The sequence below is a fragment of the Schistocerca nitens genome, chromosome 1 (genome assembly GCF_023898315.1).
Source record: "Schistocerca nitens isolate TAMUIC-IGC-003100 chromosome 1, iqSchNite1.1, whole genome shotgun sequence".
NCBI classification, from domain to species: domain Eukaryota; kingdom Metazoa; phylum Arthropoda; class Insecta; order Orthoptera; family Acrididae; genus Schistocerca; species Schistocerca nitens.
In genome coordinates this window covers 1,126,068,014-1,126,089,554 of record NC_064614.1, presented here as the reverse complement: position 1 = coordinate 1,126,089,554, position 21,541 = coordinate 1,126,068,014, and the positions used below count along the sequence as shown (strand labels likewise).

The following is a 21,541-nucleotide window of genomic DNA, read 5'->3' as shown; positions in this document are numbered from 1 at the left end:
ACTAAGTTTTGATCCCAACTACTCCAGTGTTCACAAGACTGTGCCCAATGATTGTGTAAATAAACTACAGAGGCTCTTTAGAGTGATTCTCAGAAGTTTATTTTCATGGATACGTTAAAAATGTATCAAAGTTAATTATTTTCATATTAGTCATTTGAATCTGTCAGTTGTACAGCGTGAGAAAAAGTCACGCCAGTAGCTTAAAACTTATATATGTAGCACTGATCCTGAATTTGCTGTTGTTTTTTAGAAATTTTCTTGGCTTCACTGCATTGTGCAGTTGAAATTTATAAAATAATTGACCTTTCAATTGAGACAACTTGGAAGGCAAAAATATTTCTAGTATTTTGTCATAAAACGAGAAGCTTTATTTCCCATAATGAATAAAATCTATGTAGTTGAAAAATGAATGAATTTTTGCCTACTTCAATGCAGGTAGTGTAATTATTTTGCAAAACACTTTTTAGAAAGTTCATTTTATCATCAGAATGGCACTGTTTCCCAAACTAATGACTGTAAATGCAACAAAAAGCAAATGACTAAAATTGAATGTAGATGTGGATTTCAAAAGCAAGTGAAACTCAAATGGGTGAAATTGAATATGTGATGTGAGTCATGATTTCAGTAATATGAAACATATTTTTCTTTATATTTTAGGATTTTTGATATCTCCATGTATCTGAAGAGACCTTTAAAAAAAATACAAAACTATCCTGTGTTCAGTTTCTTCTGGGTCATTTCCGTAATAGTCTTTATCTGCCTAATGGATGAAGACAGTAACATTAGTAAATGAGGGAGGATGCTCAAGTTTGACAAACCATGAAACTTTCTTTTGGTTAGCAGTGACATGAACTGGCACAGATATGAAGAAGGTAAAACGAAGGACCAGGCAATGAGTCTGTAACCATGTTTCCTGAGTATGTATTCAGCTGTAATCTTTTATCGAGCCAAATTAATGTTCAAACCAGTATTCTCATTTGAAGAGGCCTAGCTGTTTTGTATTTGAAATATGAGAATAGCAACACGTTATTTTGAAAGGGTTAAACAACAGAAAATACAACAACAGAAAATACATTTTAATTATTTACTAAAATATTATTGCCATAAAATATGATAAATTGTAAATCTGCATTTGAGTATTGTCACATTTTAGTCAAAACACAATGAAACAATGTATAACTGCAGTAGTACAAAAGGAGACACAGCAATAAGACGCTGAAGTTGTAGATGGTGAAACACTGGTCCAGTTGCAGGTGGAATAGATGCACAATGTGACCTTAACAACAGGAAAAGAGGTATTTACTGAGGAATGGACAGTACTGAAATCGTTTTAAATACCCTTTTCAAGAAAATGTCTATTTTTAGAAACTGACAATTACTCAGTCAAGGTGACGAGTCATGTAGAGTGTTGCACATGATGGATTTAGTCCATTTGTAAGCAGAAGTATACTGCTTACATGTTATTGGTTCAAGCTCAGTTATGTGCAGACACAGGAATATCCCTAGATCCTATATCTGTACCATTTTATTCATTACTCAGTAAACATAATTTGTCTGAAATGTAACAAATAATTACACACAGATATGCTGTTAGATGGGTTATAAATATTTAATTCCGAGTGTGTTTACATGTTTCTTAATATTTTCTGTTACAGGTGCCTGTTATCACGCGATTTTGTTCGTCTTGGCAAGTGGTTTATACAGCCTTATGAAGGCTCAGAAAAGATGATAGGTGCCAGGTGCGTAATAAACCTTCCTTTACTCCAGAAATAGTACCTCTGATATTTGAGTGAACAGAAATAATTGGTCATTTGTTGATTGTATTATGTACGGTTGAATTTACTAAACTTAAAATTCCTAAGAATAATAATGTGTTTTTTCTTTTGGACATGTCTGAAAGAACACACAAATGTATGTGCCTTGACAGCAGTTAATGATCCTTCAGTGCAGATGCGCTCTTCATCTGACCTCTGGAGTAATCAGCATGAGGCTGCGAGCAATAAGGATAATGGACAGGGGATGCTATGTACATAGTGTACAACAAGTTAGGAATTTGGGTTGGACACGAAGTGTGCTCAAATAGCCAAAGTAGTTAAGGTGATCTCATACATGAAGTGAGAAATCTGGGTTTCTGCATCTATATCTTCATCTGTACTCTGCAAACCATCGTGGGGTACATGGCAGAGGGTATGCCCCATTGTACCAGTTCCTAGGGTTTCTTCCTATTCTATTCACATATGGAGCACGAGAAGAATAATTATTTGAATGTCTGTATGCGTGCAGTCCTATCTTCACGATGCCTATGTGAACGATATGTAGGGGGTTGTAGTATATTCCTAGAGTAATCATTTAAAGCCAGTTCTTGAAACTTTGTTTGTAGACTTTCTTGGGATAGTTTACATCTACCTTCAAGAGCCTTCCAGTTCAGTTCCTTCAGTATCTCCATGACAATCTCACAGTTTGAGTCCTGGTCCGGCAAAAATTTTCGCTTGATCCCATCAAATTTATTTGAATGCCCAAATGCTTCTAAGTTCAGAATTTCAGTTTCATCACAAATACAAATTTTGTGTTATGAAGTCAGAATTTAAGTACATAATTGGTGTGAATAAATTGATATAAGGAATAAAGGAAGTAAAAAATGAAATCCAAGGTATTATTTACGTAGGAGAAGCATCTTAATTTCTGTTTGCTGAAATACAAATCAGTTAGACAAGCCTGTTAAAACAAATATTTATGAACATATTTATCTAAACTTTCTGAAATTCGTCACCAAGATGAAATCTAACAGTTTCGGCACTTCAGTGGTGCCACCCTCTAGCTCCTGAGGATTAGAGCATCGGGTAATGCAGGTGTGCTGTACCTGTATTATATCTTGTTTTATGTATATCTTGTGTGTGAGTGTGTCGTGTGTCTGTATTGTATGGTCAGGGGCCTGAGGGTGGCACCCGTGAAATGCTGAAACTAGTAACTTAAGGAAAAATAAATAAGAACTGATTGACACAGGGCTGTTGCATGTTTTTCGTTCTACATAAGGTATGATCAGCTTCTATCTCAAGTCCATGACACATCCCTTGCTTCATGACATGTGCACCTAGTCTTAAGTGTTTGTTGTGCATTCATGCCTCTCTAGACATTTGTGAAAGCTAGGAGCAATTGTTTTTGGATTTGGTTATTGGTTGGCCTTGCTCCAGGAGTCCACATTGGAGCAGGTAGAAGAGGATCATGTATTGTAAATATTGTAGGAACAGACACCAATATATTCTTACTGAATGTGCTGTATACATACCAAATGTTTTTAAGACTGTGGTATTATTCAGTGAAAAAAGATATTGCAATTCATCCAATGGAAAATCTAGGATGGAATGTAACAATATTATGAGTAGGAAAGTTGCTACTCATCATATAGTGAAGATGGTGAGTCACAGCAAGGACTATCTGCGACTTAGCATCTCCACTATATGATGAGTAGCAACTTTCCTTCTCATAAAATTGCAATTTTATTGGGTTTCATTAAATGTGATGTGTACTGACTTGCATTGTTCTATTTTCAGCACACACTTCTCTTTCTCCTTCGCATTTTTTGTCCACGGTGAGAGCACCGTGTGTGCAAGTATCGACGTTCGCACTCATCCGCTAGTTCGCAGTTTAACTTGGCAACATCTTCAGCAGGCACAGGCTTCTTCATCAGGTATTCCAGGTAATGAGATTGACCTGTTCCATGTTCCACTACATATCACTAGTATCTACACAGAATTAACTGCATATTTAATTATTATTGTCCTTAAGATACATAATTATGACAATACTTGACTAAAGAGGACCAAATTTACAGTGATTCTTGCTCCGTATGGTATGGCTGGTACCCTAACTGGCCAGGTTTACAAGAGCACCGACGTGCAAGTCCAGCGACACTTAGAAGACTGGCGGCAGTTTTTTCCCCTTGGGCCAAAGTGCTCAAGTCGTGACGGAGGAGGTGAAGAGTCTGCACTTCCCCCTGCAGTAGAGGTACTGGTGGGTGGCACAAAAATGCGCTATCCCAGGTGCTATGTGCTTGTCACTGACATGGATGATCCATCTGCGGCTCCAAATCGAGCAACGTTGGGACTGTCTCCTGCGGCAGCTGCAGATGCAGTTCTCCGCTCCGTCAGCCTTCCAGCGACCACTGCACCTGCAGACACTTCCACCCCACCTCCGCCACCTTCACATCAGAGTCCTGGTCCAGCAGCATGCCTGACTGAGAATGTGTGGCAGGACAATGCTTTGAATCCCACACAGCATGAACAACATGAGCAGGCATCGCCCGCAACAGGCCTCTGGGAGTTTGCAGACCCTACCAGGAAAGCTCCCTGCAATTGTTCTAAGTGAGTCAAGGTTGCAGAGCAACATTTTACATTCATTGTTTCTACTTCAATCTCTGCCTGTTTTATGATTTATATGGTAGTAAAAATCTCACCAGGCATAAAGTAACGGTTGTCTAGACACCCCTGTAAGCATGTCTAAACTTAATGTGCATTCTTAATGTTACCATAGATGTTAATGTGTACAATAAAGATTCCTACATGTGATACTTCAGTTAATAATAGTCTCGTGACATGGGAATACTGCTGTTTCTTGCTCGCACTATTTTTGTGTTTAGAGTGAACAGTTTCTCTATTCAATACGCTAAACGTATGCGACGTGATACAGTTGTTCCTTTTATTCGGTGTATGTAGAAATAGAACATGTTGATCTGGTGATTGCATGACATTATTTTGATCTATTATTGCATTCATTGCAGGTAGCATGTTTAAAACTTCGAGATTTCCTTCTTTTAGCTTTTGTATCCTAAGTTGTCAGAGATACTTTGACTGGGTTGTTATTGCTCATTTGTTGTACTGTAGATTTTATCTTCATTTCTCTTTCATGTAATCTTAGTTTTCTATTTGCATTTCAATAGAGCTTGCTGTGAAAGTTGTAGCTTCCTTTTTACCAAGTTCACAGGACCAGGAAAGTTAATGTTATGTTGTAAGTAAGTAAAAGCTATCATGTCACACAAATGTAATGCTTCCGAACTTGCAGGTATAAAAAAGCTTCTGGTGCTAAACAAATAGCCCTGATCAAGGGTGGAGCTAATTCTAGCGGGGGTATGAAAACTCTGAAGGGTGAAAAAAATGAGAAGGGTGTCCGTGGGTGCGGGCGGGGTGGTGTGACACCTTTCCATCGACGCCCACCCCTCGGCGAGGAGGCGCCTTGTCCTCTTGAAGTAGCTGTGCCCCTTTCGAGGTTCGTAGACGAACACTACAGGCATTATCTTACTTTAAATTTACCGTAACATCCAAAAGTTACTCTAAGACTGTTGTGAGTGATCTCTTCTCGAGGTACGTTTTGGAGTGTTTTTCAGAATCACTTTTAAATGCAGTCATGTAAATTGGGCCATTGCTTATGGATTGCACATTCCGTGTTTTTAAATGGGATGAGTATTATTTCATGCACTGAGTGGGTGTTAAATGTAACTTCTGTGCAGGGCATATCAATGACTGTGATTTATGCTTGTCAAATGTATGCAAGTATTTGTTCAGTCACTATTAAATGGATGACTGGCTAAAATACGATTGTTTGCATTTGAAAGTTGTATGTATTTGCTTCTGTTTGTAATCCTAACACGAATTAAAGTAATTTTATCAATTACCTTCACTGTAACAAGGCGTGTGACAGGAAATCTAGTCAGTGCTTTAATTTGTGCTTCACGTGTTGTGTGTCCAGGTATGTGCATATGTTTTCACTGGATTTGTTTTACTTTTTAAAGACCACTGTTACATATTCATGTTAAGAGTGCTTTAAGCTGTTTACTTATGGGCAAGAGAGAACATTCTTGGGTGGAATTTTAAAGAATCTTGCCTCAAACTGGAATTATTTTTTATTCAATGAATCAAACATGCAAAATCTGGAATGAGAGAAAACTGGCGGCTTGGTAGCACGACTTCTAGAATCTGCTTTAGTCTGTAGCCTTATGGGTAATTAAACTCTGATCTGCCTTCTTATTACTTATTTGCCATTGGGTGCCTTTTAATGAAGGCAGAGACACACTAATCACTTTTTTTTCCCTCAGTTGGCAGGGTATGTATTTAACTTAACAATAACTATTTACTTGTTTGGCATAGAACTTCAGATCACAATCCTGATTTGTGTTTCCAGTATGTTGTGTTTTATTAGAAGTTTCATTTTTGTGCTTTTACTTCTATGCTAGGCTTAAAATTATTGTTACTTGAATGTGCGTTATTAGTACTTGTGCATGGCACAATGCATCCTATTACTGGTTCTCAGAAGTAGTAATATTCTGGAATAGTGCATGCTTTGTTGCTTTGATATTGTTCTTGACAATATGTTGATACTCTTGGCGTTTTGGTATAATTTGAACATGTCATAAAATTGTGCTACTAAACATTGCTACGCAGGACATCATGACAGTGTGACTGGGGCTGTGTGTGTGTTTCCCCCCCCCCCCCCCCCCACCTTTTGTTTCCATAGTTTCATATTTATGAGAGAGAATTTGCCTACACGTAAATGTTGCTTAATAATGCTGTAGTTTTAGTAAACTGTGGAGTTCCTTTGTTTTGGTGCTATTTTACTACTGTTACAGTGAAACCCCACTTTTACACTTTTTCAAATAAAAAAAAAAAAGTGTAGATGGCGGGAAAATGCAAAACTTGGGAAATAACGTTTTATGGTTTAAAAGTATAGGATACCTCCGTGCACATTATGTATGATATATGTACATAACAGGCATCAGAATACTTGTCAGGGATTTGTTTATTATCTAATGAAGGTTTATCATCTAATGAAAACCGCTGATATAACTAGAACTTATAACTGTCTGGGAAGTAGGAACGTTTGACTCAATTTCATGTGTCATAATCGATGTTTTTGAAAGCCAGCAACTTACACTCATTATTTAAAGAATGAAATACTGCACTAGTTACAATTTTTTTTTTTTTTATGCTTAGCACAACACATTTCGAGAAATTTTTCTCGTTAAGTGCAAATATGTACATAAGTATTTTGTACGGTGTTTGAATGTGCGTTATTCTGCATCTCTTGCGCTGTAGTCATCTTTTTGAGGTTATCAGGTACTGTGCCTCATCAGTTATGTAGAAAACCACACACTCACGCAAACTGTCACTCACATTGTTTGTGTAACATCACAAAAAATACATATGTAAATACTGCACTTGACAATGAGAATAAATTCTTGAAACCTGTTTTGCTCAGCATGAATAAAATACGTAACTCGCTCTGTGTTTAAACTAAAAACATCATTTGAGCATCACAAAGTGAATGACGGTGTCAACCAGTGCTCCAAGTGGCCATAGGCCGAAACATGCTAAATATGGTTCGACAAAGGTGTTACAATGATCACAACTATCATGAAACTGCATTTGTGCAATAGACACAGTTTGGAATTGATTGTGATTGGTCATGACATCTTCATTCGAAAGAACTTAGTTACTCCCATCAGCTACCACACCAAGCAGAGCTTGGCAACGGCGGGAGATATAGCACAAATTGTTCAAACTTTTACACATTTACTGGCTCAAATCCACGGAGTGGAGTGCTGTGGTGTCAAGAAACTTAAACACATAATATTTATAAACACTACTGGATGGCCAGAATTGTGCCATTTCTTCTTCACAAACATTTTTTCGTAATGCATAAATCACGGGAAAATGATGAATGTGTTGGCGCAAAATCGGGTGCAAATTAACATTGTGGACATAGGAAATTTGATGGGACCAGGAAAAAAACGGGGGCGTAAACGGCAGGAAATGCCAATTCCCGGAATGTAAAAGTGGGGTTACACTGTATTTTCAAAAAACCTGAAGAGTTCCAGAAAAAATAATATTGTTCTGCACATGTCAGGACTTGTCTTTCTGCTTTATTATTCACATTTTTAAGTAGATCTACATAATACAAACAAACTGTAGATGTCTGATATGAAGCAAGTAATAATCCATGATAAAACACTCTTGCTGCCTTTAAGGGAGCCTTGTAAAGACACACATTGAATATATTCAGTAACTATACTAGTCTCATTTGCTTTTGATATCAGTAGGGAAAAGTAAGTGTTGCCGGAGAAGTTTAATTTTGTATAAAAAGCAGAGACCCATTAGCAAGTTTATTTACTTTCGTAAGAGACAGACGAGCTGGCTTTTTATTTACTTCCGTAAGAGACAGATGAGCTGGCTTCCTTTCCACCTTAGACAGGGATGGTTCCTTTAGCGTGGGTTCTGAGTGCCTCACCCATTCCTTTCCCACTTAAATGCTGACTGTATATTTCTCCTTTTTTGTCCAGAAGAAAGAACCTATGGTTCCAGAAAGCTAGGCGCACTGGCTTTATTTAATGTTGTGCATGTTGATCTCCTGTGCTGGGTGTTGCAGTGCTGAAGGTAAGTACTTGCCAGCCCATCCTTCTCTTTTGGAATTTATTTTGAGCAGTGGACAGATTAAAAGTCTGTCATTGATTCAGTAGGTATAACACCATATTATTAATGGACTTTTGATCTACAAGTGCATGAGTGCACTCTCTCTCTCTCTCTCTCAATTTAATGGACAGGGTCAACTTCATCACCCATTTAAGTAGTAAGAAAAAATTTGCACCTTGAAATAAACAGTGTTAATAATACACCAGTTTCTCAGTTCATATTGAAATGTATCCCTGGATTTTGACCTTTTGTTTGTAACTCACATCTCAGACCAGCAGATAGACTTTGAAATACTACTGAAGTATTGGCTACTAGCACAAGACAAAAGAATGATTTATTAATTATTTTTCATTCTTAGCTCAGACGATTGCTTTTCTTTGTTTACCTGTTACACAATTTGTATACTTCTTTCAGGCTGGCTGGTTCCGGAACTCCTTCAGGTGGCCCACCTTCCTATCCACGGGGTCAGTCGATGACTCCAAACCCGCTGCCCAACTTGCACAGTGGTGGAGGTCTTAACGATTCTCTGCCTGTGCCGTCAGTTGGATCTCCTGCATCAGCTGCTCCGTCCCCTCTTCCAAATCCGCATTCTCAGCCAGCTTCTGTGCCCCCTGCTGATCCCACAATGCCTACACTGAGTCCACATCCACCAACATCAACTGGCGGTCAGCCTCAGCCAGCAACACCTCTCGAATCTCAGGACAAGATAACACCGGCAGCCACACCTTCGGACCTCAATGGTCCAAAATCTGTTTCTTCTGTTTCTAATCAGGTAAGATATATTTCTAAAGCACATCTTTCTGCAATAATTGATAAACTTAATGGTTGATAATATTAGTGTACAGTTTAAAATTATAATAATTATATTTAATGTCAACTAATATCATCATTTTTGAAGCTGGAAGATGTGACTGTTGCTGTGTTACTTGCAGTTCCCAAAAGAAAAATTGTATAGAAGTGCCCAGACTTCGTAAATTGTATGCCACACACCATGTTCTTCTACCGTAGCTGCAACAGTATCATGCAAGGAGGAAATGAGAACAACTTGTAAAAGCTAGGCCAAACTTTTTTGTTTGTTGATGTTAATTATTAGTGTGCTAACTTCAACACTCTGAATTCCTTAAGACAGCATTAAATAGATAAGCAGGTCTACCTTGTTTAAAGTGAAAGACAGTCTGTGGCATACACACTTGACCGTTAGAAAACCACATTAGTTACCAAATTGTCAGTCAGTATTTTCACGTTTTTCACAGCTGTTGCTCTTTATTACCTGAAAACAGCATGAACATCCTAGTCAGCCTGCAAATTTCAATGTTGGCTAAAAAGTTGTGAACCAGTTTGTAAATAATGAAATGTAATCAGCTTTTTAAAAAAAAGTTATTAGATTTTGCTCTACCCCCCCTACCTTTTTTAATATTAAAAGTATGATCAATGATGGCAATTTTTATTCATTTGTGTTGTGTTTTAAATGTTCAGTGATAAAGTTTATTTGGGAGATAATGGATTGATAGCACTGCTAGTTGCCTAAGCTTACCGTATTTACTCGAATCTAAGCCGCACCTGAAAAATGAGACTCGAAATCAAGGGAAAAAAATTTTCCCGAATCTAAGCCGCACCTGAAATTTGAGACTCGAAATTAAAGAGGAGAGAAAAGTTTTAGGCCGCACCTCCAAATCGAAACAAAGTTGGTCTATTGTAATATGAGATACAATTTAGGTCGAATGAATGACGATACAGCTACAGTAGTTTGGTTTGAGTCGTAAGCTTAGCAGTTAAGCTTCACCAGGTAGCCACTGCTATGCGTCAGGCGCTCCGTCCGTATTTATACGGGTACCCTTCCTTTTTTGCATACTTCGTCTGGTTTGAATTGATTGTTTATTTTTCTTTGATCTGATAAGTGCCGTTCTCTTTATTATAGGTGCTTACATCACACTAAGCTGAAAATGCATTACTGTACTGTGTCGTGCATTGTTTGTCGCCGCATGGCTTGCTTTTGTGCGCGCTACCGCGGCTTAAAGAAAAAAAGAGGAATTGTCTCATTAGCGAAACAATGCCAAGAGACTGGTATTTGTTGTTACTTACACTGCTGCTTTCTTTGATAATGATCAACAAGAACTAAATAATAGACTGCGTATGATGTTCTGAATGAGAGTGTAGCTAAAAATTTTCTCCGTTTGAAAATCTTTGCAGACGCCTCTCGTGTACATTACATTCTGCACAGAAATTAGTGATCTTAGATTTAAAAATCTAGTCATTTCTGATTGTATCACTATTAGGCATAAGAATAATACGGAAAAACCGGAAAAAAGTGCGGCTTAGATTCGAGTAAATACGGTAGTTTGGAGTATGTTTGTGGTCATATGGCAACCATTATTCTTGTTGCCATTTTTTGTGAAATGAATACTATCTGTCCAGTCTGAAAATTATTCTGGTTCTGATGAATGAAAGTGTGCACAGTAATCTAAAATTAGCAGTTATAGTAAGAGAAAAAGTTACTAAACTTTACCATTTAAGATAAACTCTAGACACTCTAGTGGACATCAAAGTTCTTATTGTGATGCCCATCCAGGAAGTTTGAACTTCTTTCTTGTACCTTTCTCCAACTTTCCTGTAAAATGACCTATTTCCTTGTACAGAACTTTAAATAGTGTTCACTTTCTGTGGAATATGAAGGAAGTGAGCACACTGTAATACAAGCCTGTGAAAACATGCCTTATAAAAGAATTGTATGAACAGTGCAAGGGTAAACATATCTGATGACTTGTCAAATAACTGGCTTCTTCTGTGCAACAAACAAGATCAAGACAAAACTAAATGCTTCCTAATCCAAGGAATGACCAAACATGTTACATCGATAAACTTGAAAAATTGGAGAATAATTCTGAGGCAAAGGGATTGAGACTGCGACACTATTTATTCTACTTTTTAAAGTCCCATTTGCTTATATCAATTATATCAGGCAACATCTGTCTGTCTGCCTATGAATCTTTAACACATTTTGTTATCAAGACATAATTTCATGTTATTGTCAGCATTGGCTTCATATAGTTTGTTGCAAATCATCAACAATCTTGATGTGTCTCCTATTTATTCTGCAACACTAGCAGATCATTATGGTTAAGGGGACTTCAGAGATATATTCTTTTGCTGTAGCTTCTAAAAAGAAAACTGTTCTAAATATGCTCTAATCTATTTTTCATAGTGAAGTTTCTCTTTTTTATGTAGTATGCTTTGTCCACAGGTGTTTTCACCATATCCCACTACATCAAGTGTTGAACCTGCAACAAAAGCTGTTGATAGTGTGGGAGGCTCGCAGGGCCCTGCAAGTGCCCACTCCACAGCACCCTCACATCCAACAACTACAATGCAGGAAGTTCCACTTCTCAAGCGACCCATCCTTACTTCAAAGGAATATGAAAATATACTTATGGAAGAAGAACAGCCTCTGAAGTTGTTGTATGATTACTCTGCTATTGATGCTTGGTGAGTGTGCAGTAAAAAATGAGTATGAGGTTTTATTCTGACGCTCCGTGTTAATTTTTTTAAGTAGTTTCTCTCTCTCTCTCTTCTTCTTCTTCTTCTTCTTCTTCCTTTTTTTTAAAAAAAAGATGATGTCGAGAATATATTTAAAATTTTATCATTTATTTTATTGTCTCAGTTGCACATTTATTTTTTTATCTGACTAGTTTTGGTAAAAATTGATCATGTTTGGATCATTATAGCTGTATACGCAACTTGGCATGACCATATGGAACTGCATATAATAATACAGTATGACTTTATGGCAGTATTCTTCTGTGTATTTCCTTCTGGGCATGATGAATTGCATTTGCAGCCAAATAGATCTGGCGATGGGAAACTTTGAACGAAACTAATCATATGAGAAAAACAAATGTGCACTGAGATCACAAAATAAATGATAAAATTTTAATGTCAAAATGGTTCCTGAATCCCTTGCAATCAGCATGTTGGCCATAGTGAGAATATATTTTTCGGAAATCTGTAGATCATTTTATGTTTACTATTCACATATTGTTTTCTTGCATCAGAAGAATAGCAAATTGGATACAGTATAACCCCACTTTTAAGTTCCCAGAATTAATGTTTTCCTGCCGTTTACAACATTCTTTTATTTTTCCTTTCAACTTTCCTATGTCCACAATGTTAATTCACACCCAATTTTACATTGATGTATTTATGATTTTCCCTCAATTTAAGCTTTATAAAAGCAAAGTTCTTGGAGAAAAAACAGACATACGTGACGTAATGTGACACAGGTATGGCATTGGCCTTTAAGCACTGTGTGCAAAGGTTATTCGTTTCAAGTTTCTTGAAACCAGAAAACACTACTCAAAAGATCTGAATCGGGAAAAATTGGATCAATTTGTGCTTTATTCTCTTCTGCTGCCAACTTCTACTTGGTGTGGTGGCTGATGGGAGTTGTTGTTGTTGTGGTCTTCAGTCCTGAGACTGGTTGATGCAGCTCTCCATGCTAATCTATCCTGTGCAAGCTTCTTCATCTCCCAGTACCTACTGCAACCTACATCCTTCTGAATCTGCTTAGTGTATTCATCTCTTGGTCTCCCCCTACGATTTTTACCCTCCACGCAGCCCTCCAATACTAAATTGGTGATCCCTTGATGCCTCAGAACATGTCCTACCAACTGATCCCTTCTTCTGGTCAACTTGTGCTACAAACTCCTCTTCTCCCCAATCCTATTCAGTACCTCCTCATTAGTTATGTGATCTACCCATCTAATCTTCAGCATTCTTCTGTAGCACCACATTTCGAAAGCTTCTATTCTCTTCTTGTCCAAACTATTTACCGTCCATGTTTCACTTCCATACATGGCTACACTCCATACAAATACTTTCAGAAATGACTTCCTGACACTTAAATCTATACTCGATGTTAACAAATTTCTCTTCTCCAGAAACGCTTTCCTTGCCAGTCTACATTTTATATCCTCTCTACTTCGACCATCATCAGTTATTTTGTTCCCCAAATAGCAAAACTCCTTTACTACTTTAAGTGTCTCATTTCCTAATCTAATACCCTCAACATCACCCGACTTAATTCGACTACATTCCATTATCCTCGTTTTGCTTTTGTTGATGTTCATCTTATATCCTCCCTTCAAGACACCATCCATTCCGTTCAACTGCTCTTCCAAGTCCTTTGCTGTCTCTGACAGAATTACAATGTCATCGGCGAACCTCAAAGTTTTTATTTCTTCTCCATGGATTTTAATACCTACTCCGAATTTTTCTTTTGTTTCCTTTACTGCTTGCTCAATATACAGATTGAATAACATCGGGGAGAGGCTACAACCCTGTCTTACTCCCTTCCCAACCACTGCTTCCCTTTCATGTCCCTCGACTCTTATAACTGCCATCTGGTTTCTGTACAAATTGTAAATAGCCTTTCGCTCTCTGTATTTTACCCCTGTCACCTTTAGAATTTGAAAGAGAGTATTCCAGTCAACATTGTCAAAAGCTTTCTCTAAGTCTACAAATGCTAGAAATGTAGGTTTGCCTTTCCTTAATCTTTCTTCTAAGATAAGTCGTAAGGTCAGTATTGCCTCTCGTGTTCCAGTATTTCTACGGAATCCAAACTGATCTTCCCCGAGGTCAGCTTCTATTAGTTTTTCCATTCGTCTGTAAAGAATTCGTGTTAGTATTTTGCAGCTGTGGCTTATTAAACTGATTGTTCGGTATTTCTCACATCTGTCAACACCTGCTTTCTTTGGGATTGGAATTATTATATTCTTCTTGAAGTCTGAGGGTATTTCGCCTGTTTCATACATCTTGCTCACCAGATGGTAGAGTTTTGTCAGGACTGGCTCTCCCAAGGCCGCCAGTAGTTCCAATGGAATGTTGTCTACTCCGGGGGCCTTGTTTCGACTCAGGTCTTTCAGAGCTCTGTCAAACTCTTCACGCAGTATCGTATCTCCCATTTCATCTTCATCTACATCCTCTTCCATTTCCATAATACTGTCCTCAAGTACATCGCCCTTGTATAGACCCTCTATATACTCCTTCCACCTTTGTCCTTTCCCTTCTTTGCTTGGAACTGGGTTTCCATCTGAGCTCTTGATATTCATACAAGTGGTTCTCTTTTCTCCAAAGGTCTCTTTAATTTTCGTGTTTCTACGGAATCCAAACTGATCTTCCCCGAGGTCAGCTTCTATTAGTTTTTCCATTCGTCTGTAAAGAATTCGTGTTAGTATTTTGCAGCTGTGGCTTATTAAACTGATTGTTCGGTATTTCTCACATCTGTCAACACCTGCTTTCTTTGGGATTGGAATTATTATATTCTTCTTGAAGTCTGAGGGTATTTCGCCTGTTTCATACATCTTGCTCACCAGATGGTAGAGTTTTGTCAGGACTGGCTCTCCCAAGGCCGCCAGTAGTTCCAATGGAATGTTGTCTACTCCGGGGGCCTTGTTTCGACTCAGGTCTTTCAGAGCTCTGTCAAACTCTTCACGCAGTATCGTATCTCCCATTTCATCTTCATCTACATCCTCTTCCATTTCCATAATACTGTCCTCAAGTACATCGCCCTTGTATAGACCCTCTATATACTCCTTCCACCTTTGTCCTTTCCCTTCTTTGCTTGGAACTGGGTTTCCATCTGAGCTCTTGATATTCATACAAGTGGTTCTCTTTTCTCCAAAGGTCTCTTTAATTTTCCTGTAGGCAGTATCTATCTTACCCCTAGTAAGATAAGCCTCTACAGCCTTACATTTGTCCTCTAACCATCCCTGCTTAGCCATTTTGCACTTCCTGTCGATCTCATTTTTGAGACGTTTGTATTCCTTTTTGCCTGCTTCATTTACTGCATTTTTATATTTTCTCCTTTCATCAATTAAATTCAATATTTCTTCTGTTACCCAAGGATTTCTATTAGCCCTCGTCTTTTTACCTACTTGATCCTCTGCTGCCTTCACTACTTCATCCCGCAGAGCTACCCATTCTTCTTCTACTGTATTTCTTTCCCCCATTCCTGTAAATTGTTCCCTTATACTCTCCCTGAAACTCTGTACAACCTCTGGTTCTTTCAGTTTATCCAGGTCCCATCTCCTTAAATTCCCACCTTTTTGCAGTTTCTTCAGTTTCAATCTGCAGATCATAACCAATAGATTGTGGTCAGAGTCCACATCTGCCCCTGGAAATGTCTTACAATTTAAAACCTGGTTCCTAAATCTCTGTCTTACCATTATATAATCTATCTGATACCTTTTAGTATCTCCAGGGTTCTTCCATGTATACAACCTTCTATCATGATTCTTAAACCAAGTGTTAGCTATGATTAAGTTGTGCTCTGTGCAAAATTCTACCAGGCGGCTTCCTCTTTCATTTCTTAGCCCCAATCCATATTCACCTACTACGTTTCCTTCTCTCCCTTTTCCTACACTCGAATTCCAGTCACCCATGACTATTAAATTTTCGTCTCCCTTCACTATCTGAATAATTTCTTTTATTTCATCATACATTTCTTCAATTTCTTCGTCATCTGCAGAGCTAGTTGGCATATAAACTTGTACTACTGTAGTAGGCGTGGGCTTCGTATCTATCTTGGCCATAATAATGCGTTCACTAAGCTGTTTGTAGTAGCTTACCCGCGTTCCTATTTTCCTATTCATTATTAAACCTACTCCTGCATTACCCCTATTTGACTTTGTGTTTATAACCCTGTAGTCACCTGACCAGAAGTCTTGTTCCTCCTGCCACCGAACTTCACTAATTCCCACTATATCTAACTTTAACCTATGCATTTCCCTTTTCAAATTTTCTAACCTACCTGCCCGATTAAGGGACCTGACATTCCACGCTCCGATTCGTAGAACGCGTTTTCTTTCTCCTGATAACGACATCCTCTCGAGTAGTCCCCGCCCGGAGATCCGAATGGGGGACTATTTTACCTCCGGAATATTTTACCCAAGAGGACGCCATCATCATTTAATCATACAGTAAAGCTGCATGCCCTCGGGAAAAATTACGGCTGTAGTTTCCCCTTGCTTTCAGCCGTTCGCAGTACCAGCACAGCAAGGCCGTTTTGGTTATTGTTACAAGGCCAGATCAGTCAATCATCCAGACTGTTGCCCCTGCAGCTACTGAAAAGGCTGCCGCCCCTCTTCAGGAACCACACGTTTGTCTGGCCTCTCAACAGATACCCCTCCGTTGTGGTTCTACCTACGGTATGGCTATCTGAATCGCTGAGGCACGCAAGCCTCCCCACCAACGGCAAGGTCCATGGTTCATGATGGGAGTAACTAGTTTTATTTGAATAATGAACGATCACAGCAGATTTCCGTTTCTACTGTGCATACGCAACTTCATGATTGTTGCTCTCGTTATGGCAGCTCAGAAGCACATTTCGCATTTCATTGTTTGATGTCTTTTAGCACAAGTTGACACCTTTGTGTTGTTCAAATGTTTCTGGTTTCAATAGTGAAAGCATTCCTGGATCAATAATTAAAGCGTTCACCAGTACAGTATTTTATTTATATAAATATTTTGGTGGTATTTCACATACACCCAAACCATGTAAATAGTGTACTATTTCAATATTTGAACAATATCTATGTTTTCAACAGTTGTGCTTCAGTGTGGTAATTGCCTTGGTAGTTGTGTTTTCTTTCTTTCAACATTTTAATTCAGTGAAATGGCAGTGATCTCAACTGATTATGGAAAAGTCATTAGAACTTAGTGTCATGATTTCTGGATTTTGCCAGAATGAAAGAAAGGAAGATGAAGATGAAGATGATGAAGAAGAAGAAGAAGAAGAAGAAGAAGGTGTCCAAGCTCAAACTGGGAGCATTTAGTCAAAAGTTTTCTGTGTATTGTACTGCGTCTTAGTGGGAGAAGGAGGGGGGGGGGGGGGGGACCACCACTGGAGAAACCAGCACAATGCAATACTTGGAAAACTTTGATGTTAACTGACACTGGTCGCAGAAGCTTACGCCATTGTATGGGAATGGTTAGTTACAAACCACAGACCATTCCGTTCAGCTTCATGATGTCGTTGCATTATCAGATTGAAAAATTCAAGCAACCGGTTTTCGCAGACTGTGTGGTGAAAGTGCACAAAAGAAGGGTAAAAAATACAAGGGGAAAGAATGAAGAATGTGATGAGATTTACTCTGTAAGCTACAGACACCAGGTACAGAGTAAAACCATAAAAAGGACTTATTATTTTCTTTATTGAGTGATTTGAGACAGACTTGATTACACAAGGACCAAGGCTGGCACATGCAACAGTGCTTTTTCCCAGGGACAACACTACAGTCCATAATGCTGCAATGTCAACAATGTCCATGCATCAGTCAGTGTCAGTGCATCAGTTGAGATCCATGTATGTTCCTGATCCATTTTATTCTCCTTCTTTGAAGCTATTTGCATACAGTAACAGTTTTGACTTCGTGTCAAGAAGCATTGTATATTACACACAAGGAAGTTTTAAGTGTAAGGCCATATAAGATGTCAGAAGTCCTTCCAAACACAGCTATCACATTCTCAGGATTTATCAGTGTTCCGTATTTTAAGATTCTTGTTAATAATAATGCAGCTAAGCAGTAGAAAATATCTGACATTGTGCTTTACTTTCTCTATTATGTTACAATAAAATCTGTTGCTGTATATTGGTTCTTCGTAAAGAAACTTGTTCTCTTGACGCAATTAAGCTATTATAATGTCTCTTTATGTATCGTTCCACTGCTCTATTGCTACTAAAAAGACATTTCTGCATGTGTGTGGATATTGTGAACATGACACTAAATGAGCAATGTTGCCAAACTGTATGTATTTATAATTTGCCAGGTACATTGAGCCTGTCACATATTTTGAAGTTTCGTCAGCGTTTTTAGTAGCCTCACATAATTTTATTATAAATTCAGTAGCAGATGATGATTGGCTTTTAATATATTCTTGTTTATAAGTAACCGTCGGGCATGCACAGCAAGGCTTTAAGGCCCAGCCATTATAAGCTACATAATGGCTGATATCTTTTCCTTGCAACATCATGTGTCCATCAAGTGAGCTCAGGCGGGTGCCCAAAATTACCTGCAAGCTATGATGGAACATTGTTGGAGATCTCTCTCTAAGCCTTTTGCTGCTAGAGACGTGCTCTCAGCATTCCCGGCTGAGGGCAGCTTTTGTTATGGCTGCATTCCTCGTCAAATGTTGGTGCCTGCGCTGAGAAAAAAATACTTATCCGATTTTTTAAAACTATTAGTGGAAGAAAATTTAATTTTTTACATCTTACAGTGTGATATCTTTCCTCAATAAGGTACGGAAGTTCTTTTCATTATATGCTGCAGTTAGTGTGCGTCATGAAATTAAGTAAACCATTGCATGAAATTTTAAAGATCTTTCTGAGAGAGAAACACCTTGCATAAACTTTGCAATGATTGATTGTACCTCATACATTGCCATGTATGAAATGTAGGTCAGGTATCGAAATTTTATTTAAAATTGAAGGCAGAAAGATGTTTCATTCTCGAGTCACAGAGTTTTATATCTGACGGATAGTTGCACGCAATGCGCCCATTCACCTCCTTGTGCAACACAAATCACGTGCTTGTAACAGTCGTCATATTGAATAATGATTCAAGATATTGAAACGAGTTTCTTTGCAAATGGTAGCAAGCAATGAGGCACACATGTTGCATGATAAAAACTTGAAACTTACTTTTTAATGTGTAACTCGTCCACAGCAATGAGGGTTCGGCCGCTCAGGACGCTTACAGATGTCCATAACATTGTAGGTAAACCCAAACGGCATATGCACACACATCCACAGCACCTAGGGAATGTCATAGCAGGATGTGTATACATGTCCACACCAGTGGTAGGTTTAAACCATAATTACTAATCATGAATTATTATAGCAACATTGATGTGAAGAATATCACACACTTAAGATGATAAACAGGTGTTGACTCGAAAGTTATTTCCTTATTTACTAATACATTTATCTTACTTGCAGATTAGACCTTGAGTTCTTTTCTCACTAGATTTTGAAACTGACAAAACTGCTTTCTTAATATACTACGTACATATTTATCATTTCATATATGTGAAATTTGTGCATTTTGCAGCTTTGAGGCTGTCTATCAGAGTGATGACCTGAGCGCTATTGATTTCTCTTAAGTTATGAAAATTAAAACAACAAAAAAGTAAATCTTTCTAATAAAAACTGCATACTTTTTGTGTTGACGAATCCTACCCTATTGACAATTTAATGGGATTGAATAAGGGGCATATTATTTGTGTGTAGGGAATTACTCCATAACAGTAGTATTTATAATGATGTGTTCTCCAATCTGAAGATTCGTTTAATGTAACTCGCCACACTAGTCCATCCTTTGTGCCGCAAGATATGTCCTGTCAACCTCTGTTTTCTTCTAGCCACATAATGCAATACAGCTTTTCCCTCTCCATTTTGATTCTATACCTCTTCATTATATATTTGACCTACTGTGCTGCCTAACAAATCTTCAGCATTCTTCTGCGGTACCATATTTCAAAAGCTTCTATTCTCTTCTTGACTGTCATCTTTATTATCCACATTTCATTTCTGTGTAAACCTACACCCCAAACAGTTACTTTTGGAAGACATTTATATTACATGTTTTCTTCCCTCATGCACCACTCCCTCCCCTCACTCCATCAAAGAAAGAAAAAGAGAGAGAGAGAGATGTTTTGTTTTGCTATCGCAAATCTGCATTTTCTATCCGTTTTCTTCTGTCATGGTTACATTGCTAAACAAAGAGTGAAACTAGTTCACTGCTTTTAGTGTCTGATTTTGTAAGCTAAACCCCACAGCATCACAAAGTTTAACTTGCCTGCACTCCTTTACCATTGTTTTACTGTTGTTGGTGTTCATCTTCTATCAGTGTACTTTACAAGAGATAGCATGTCTCTCATAATTATTAAGTTTCTTTAAATCACTATGCATTCAGAGTTTATAAATCATTTTGTTCTACTTTTTGCAGGTTGAACCATCCTGTGAAACGATTTAAGCCATGTGAATCGAAGTCAGGTGATCCCAGCAGGCATTCAGCTTATACTCGCCGGATGAGTCCCAGTGACCTCTACTCCTCGCATCAGCATGCTGCGTCACCACCTAATGGCATGTCCCAGCCATTTATGAGACAAGAGATTAAGCAGGAACTTGGCTGTGGCATGATGGTTTGTACTGTATCATGCTCACTGTATTCTTCTTTCTCCTATGGTAAAATGTTAATTTATTCAGCAAGTGAGATGGTGCAGTGATAATGCACTGGCTTTTTTGTCGGGATGATGGCAGGTCAAATCTCTGTAGGCCATCCAGACTTAGCTTCTCCCTGTTCTAATCACTGGAGCTAAATGATTAATATAAAAAGGACATGGACAAGAGACTTTATCCTTCCCAGTTCTAAACTTGTGCTCAATCTCTAATGAGCTTGACATCAGTGGGATTTTAAAACCTAATTTTCTTTCATTTAGTCCGATAATAGCCGTTAATTATTATTTGGAAACAACATTAATTATATAAAGATTTTGGAAACGAAGAAGATACGTTCATTACCTTTCAGAGAATTAGTCATTGTGCACCATCAAAATGTAGTGCTGCAAGGTTTACTGTGGTGCTCACGTGAGGCACACACAGTAAGGTAAAGAGAACTCTTAACAAGAGTTACTGCCTTCCATCTGTAATGTGTTTATGGATTTGTCGTGAAAAGTCATTTCCCTCTGCACATTAAAGTGTGATAGATCATCATGGTGTACATTTCAGTCTCTTCTCTAAAATGGAGAAGTGGCAAGAAATATGGATATAACATACAAGCAGATAACTTTAAATATGAAAATAAGAAAATCTTTGCTTAGAAATTATAATTCATTGCATGAAAATTTGTTAACAATTATTCTGTATTGCATGGCGCTATTGTATTTTATTATTATTGTTTTATCTATCCATTTATTTTCTTGGGAGCATTATGATCACGAGACCCTCTATTTTCAAGTAGGCATTCTTTTGTACCTCACCATCCAGATTCCGTTCAGTCACTTTTGACCTGATTCAGTTCTTTCTCTCT

At 38.0% G+C, this 21,541-nt stretch overlaps 1 protein-coding gene across 1 annotated transcript in view; it reads left to right on the top strand.

Annotated features, from left to right (window-relative positions):
* LOC126199313 (mediator of RNA polymerase II transcription subunit 13) overlaps positions 1-21,541 on the top strand; it is a 206,667-nt gene that overhangs the window by 124,466 nt on the left and 60,660 nt on the right. The window contains exons 4-10 of the mRNA XM_049936150.1: positions 1,656-1,739; positions 3,552-3,697; positions 3,833-4,361; positions 5,059-5,262; positions 8,874-9,231; positions 11,701-11,942; positions 20,459-20,654. Coding sequence (XP_049792107.1) covers positions 1,656-1,739; positions 3,552-3,697; positions 3,833-4,361; positions 5,059-5,262; positions 8,874-9,231; positions 11,701-11,942; positions 20,459-20,654 — 1,759 coding nt within the window. The remainder of the gene's footprint in view (positions 1-1,655; positions 1,740-3,551; positions 3,698-3,832; positions 4,362-5,058; positions 5,263-8,873; positions 9,232-11,700; positions 11,943-20,458; positions 20,655-21,541) is intronic.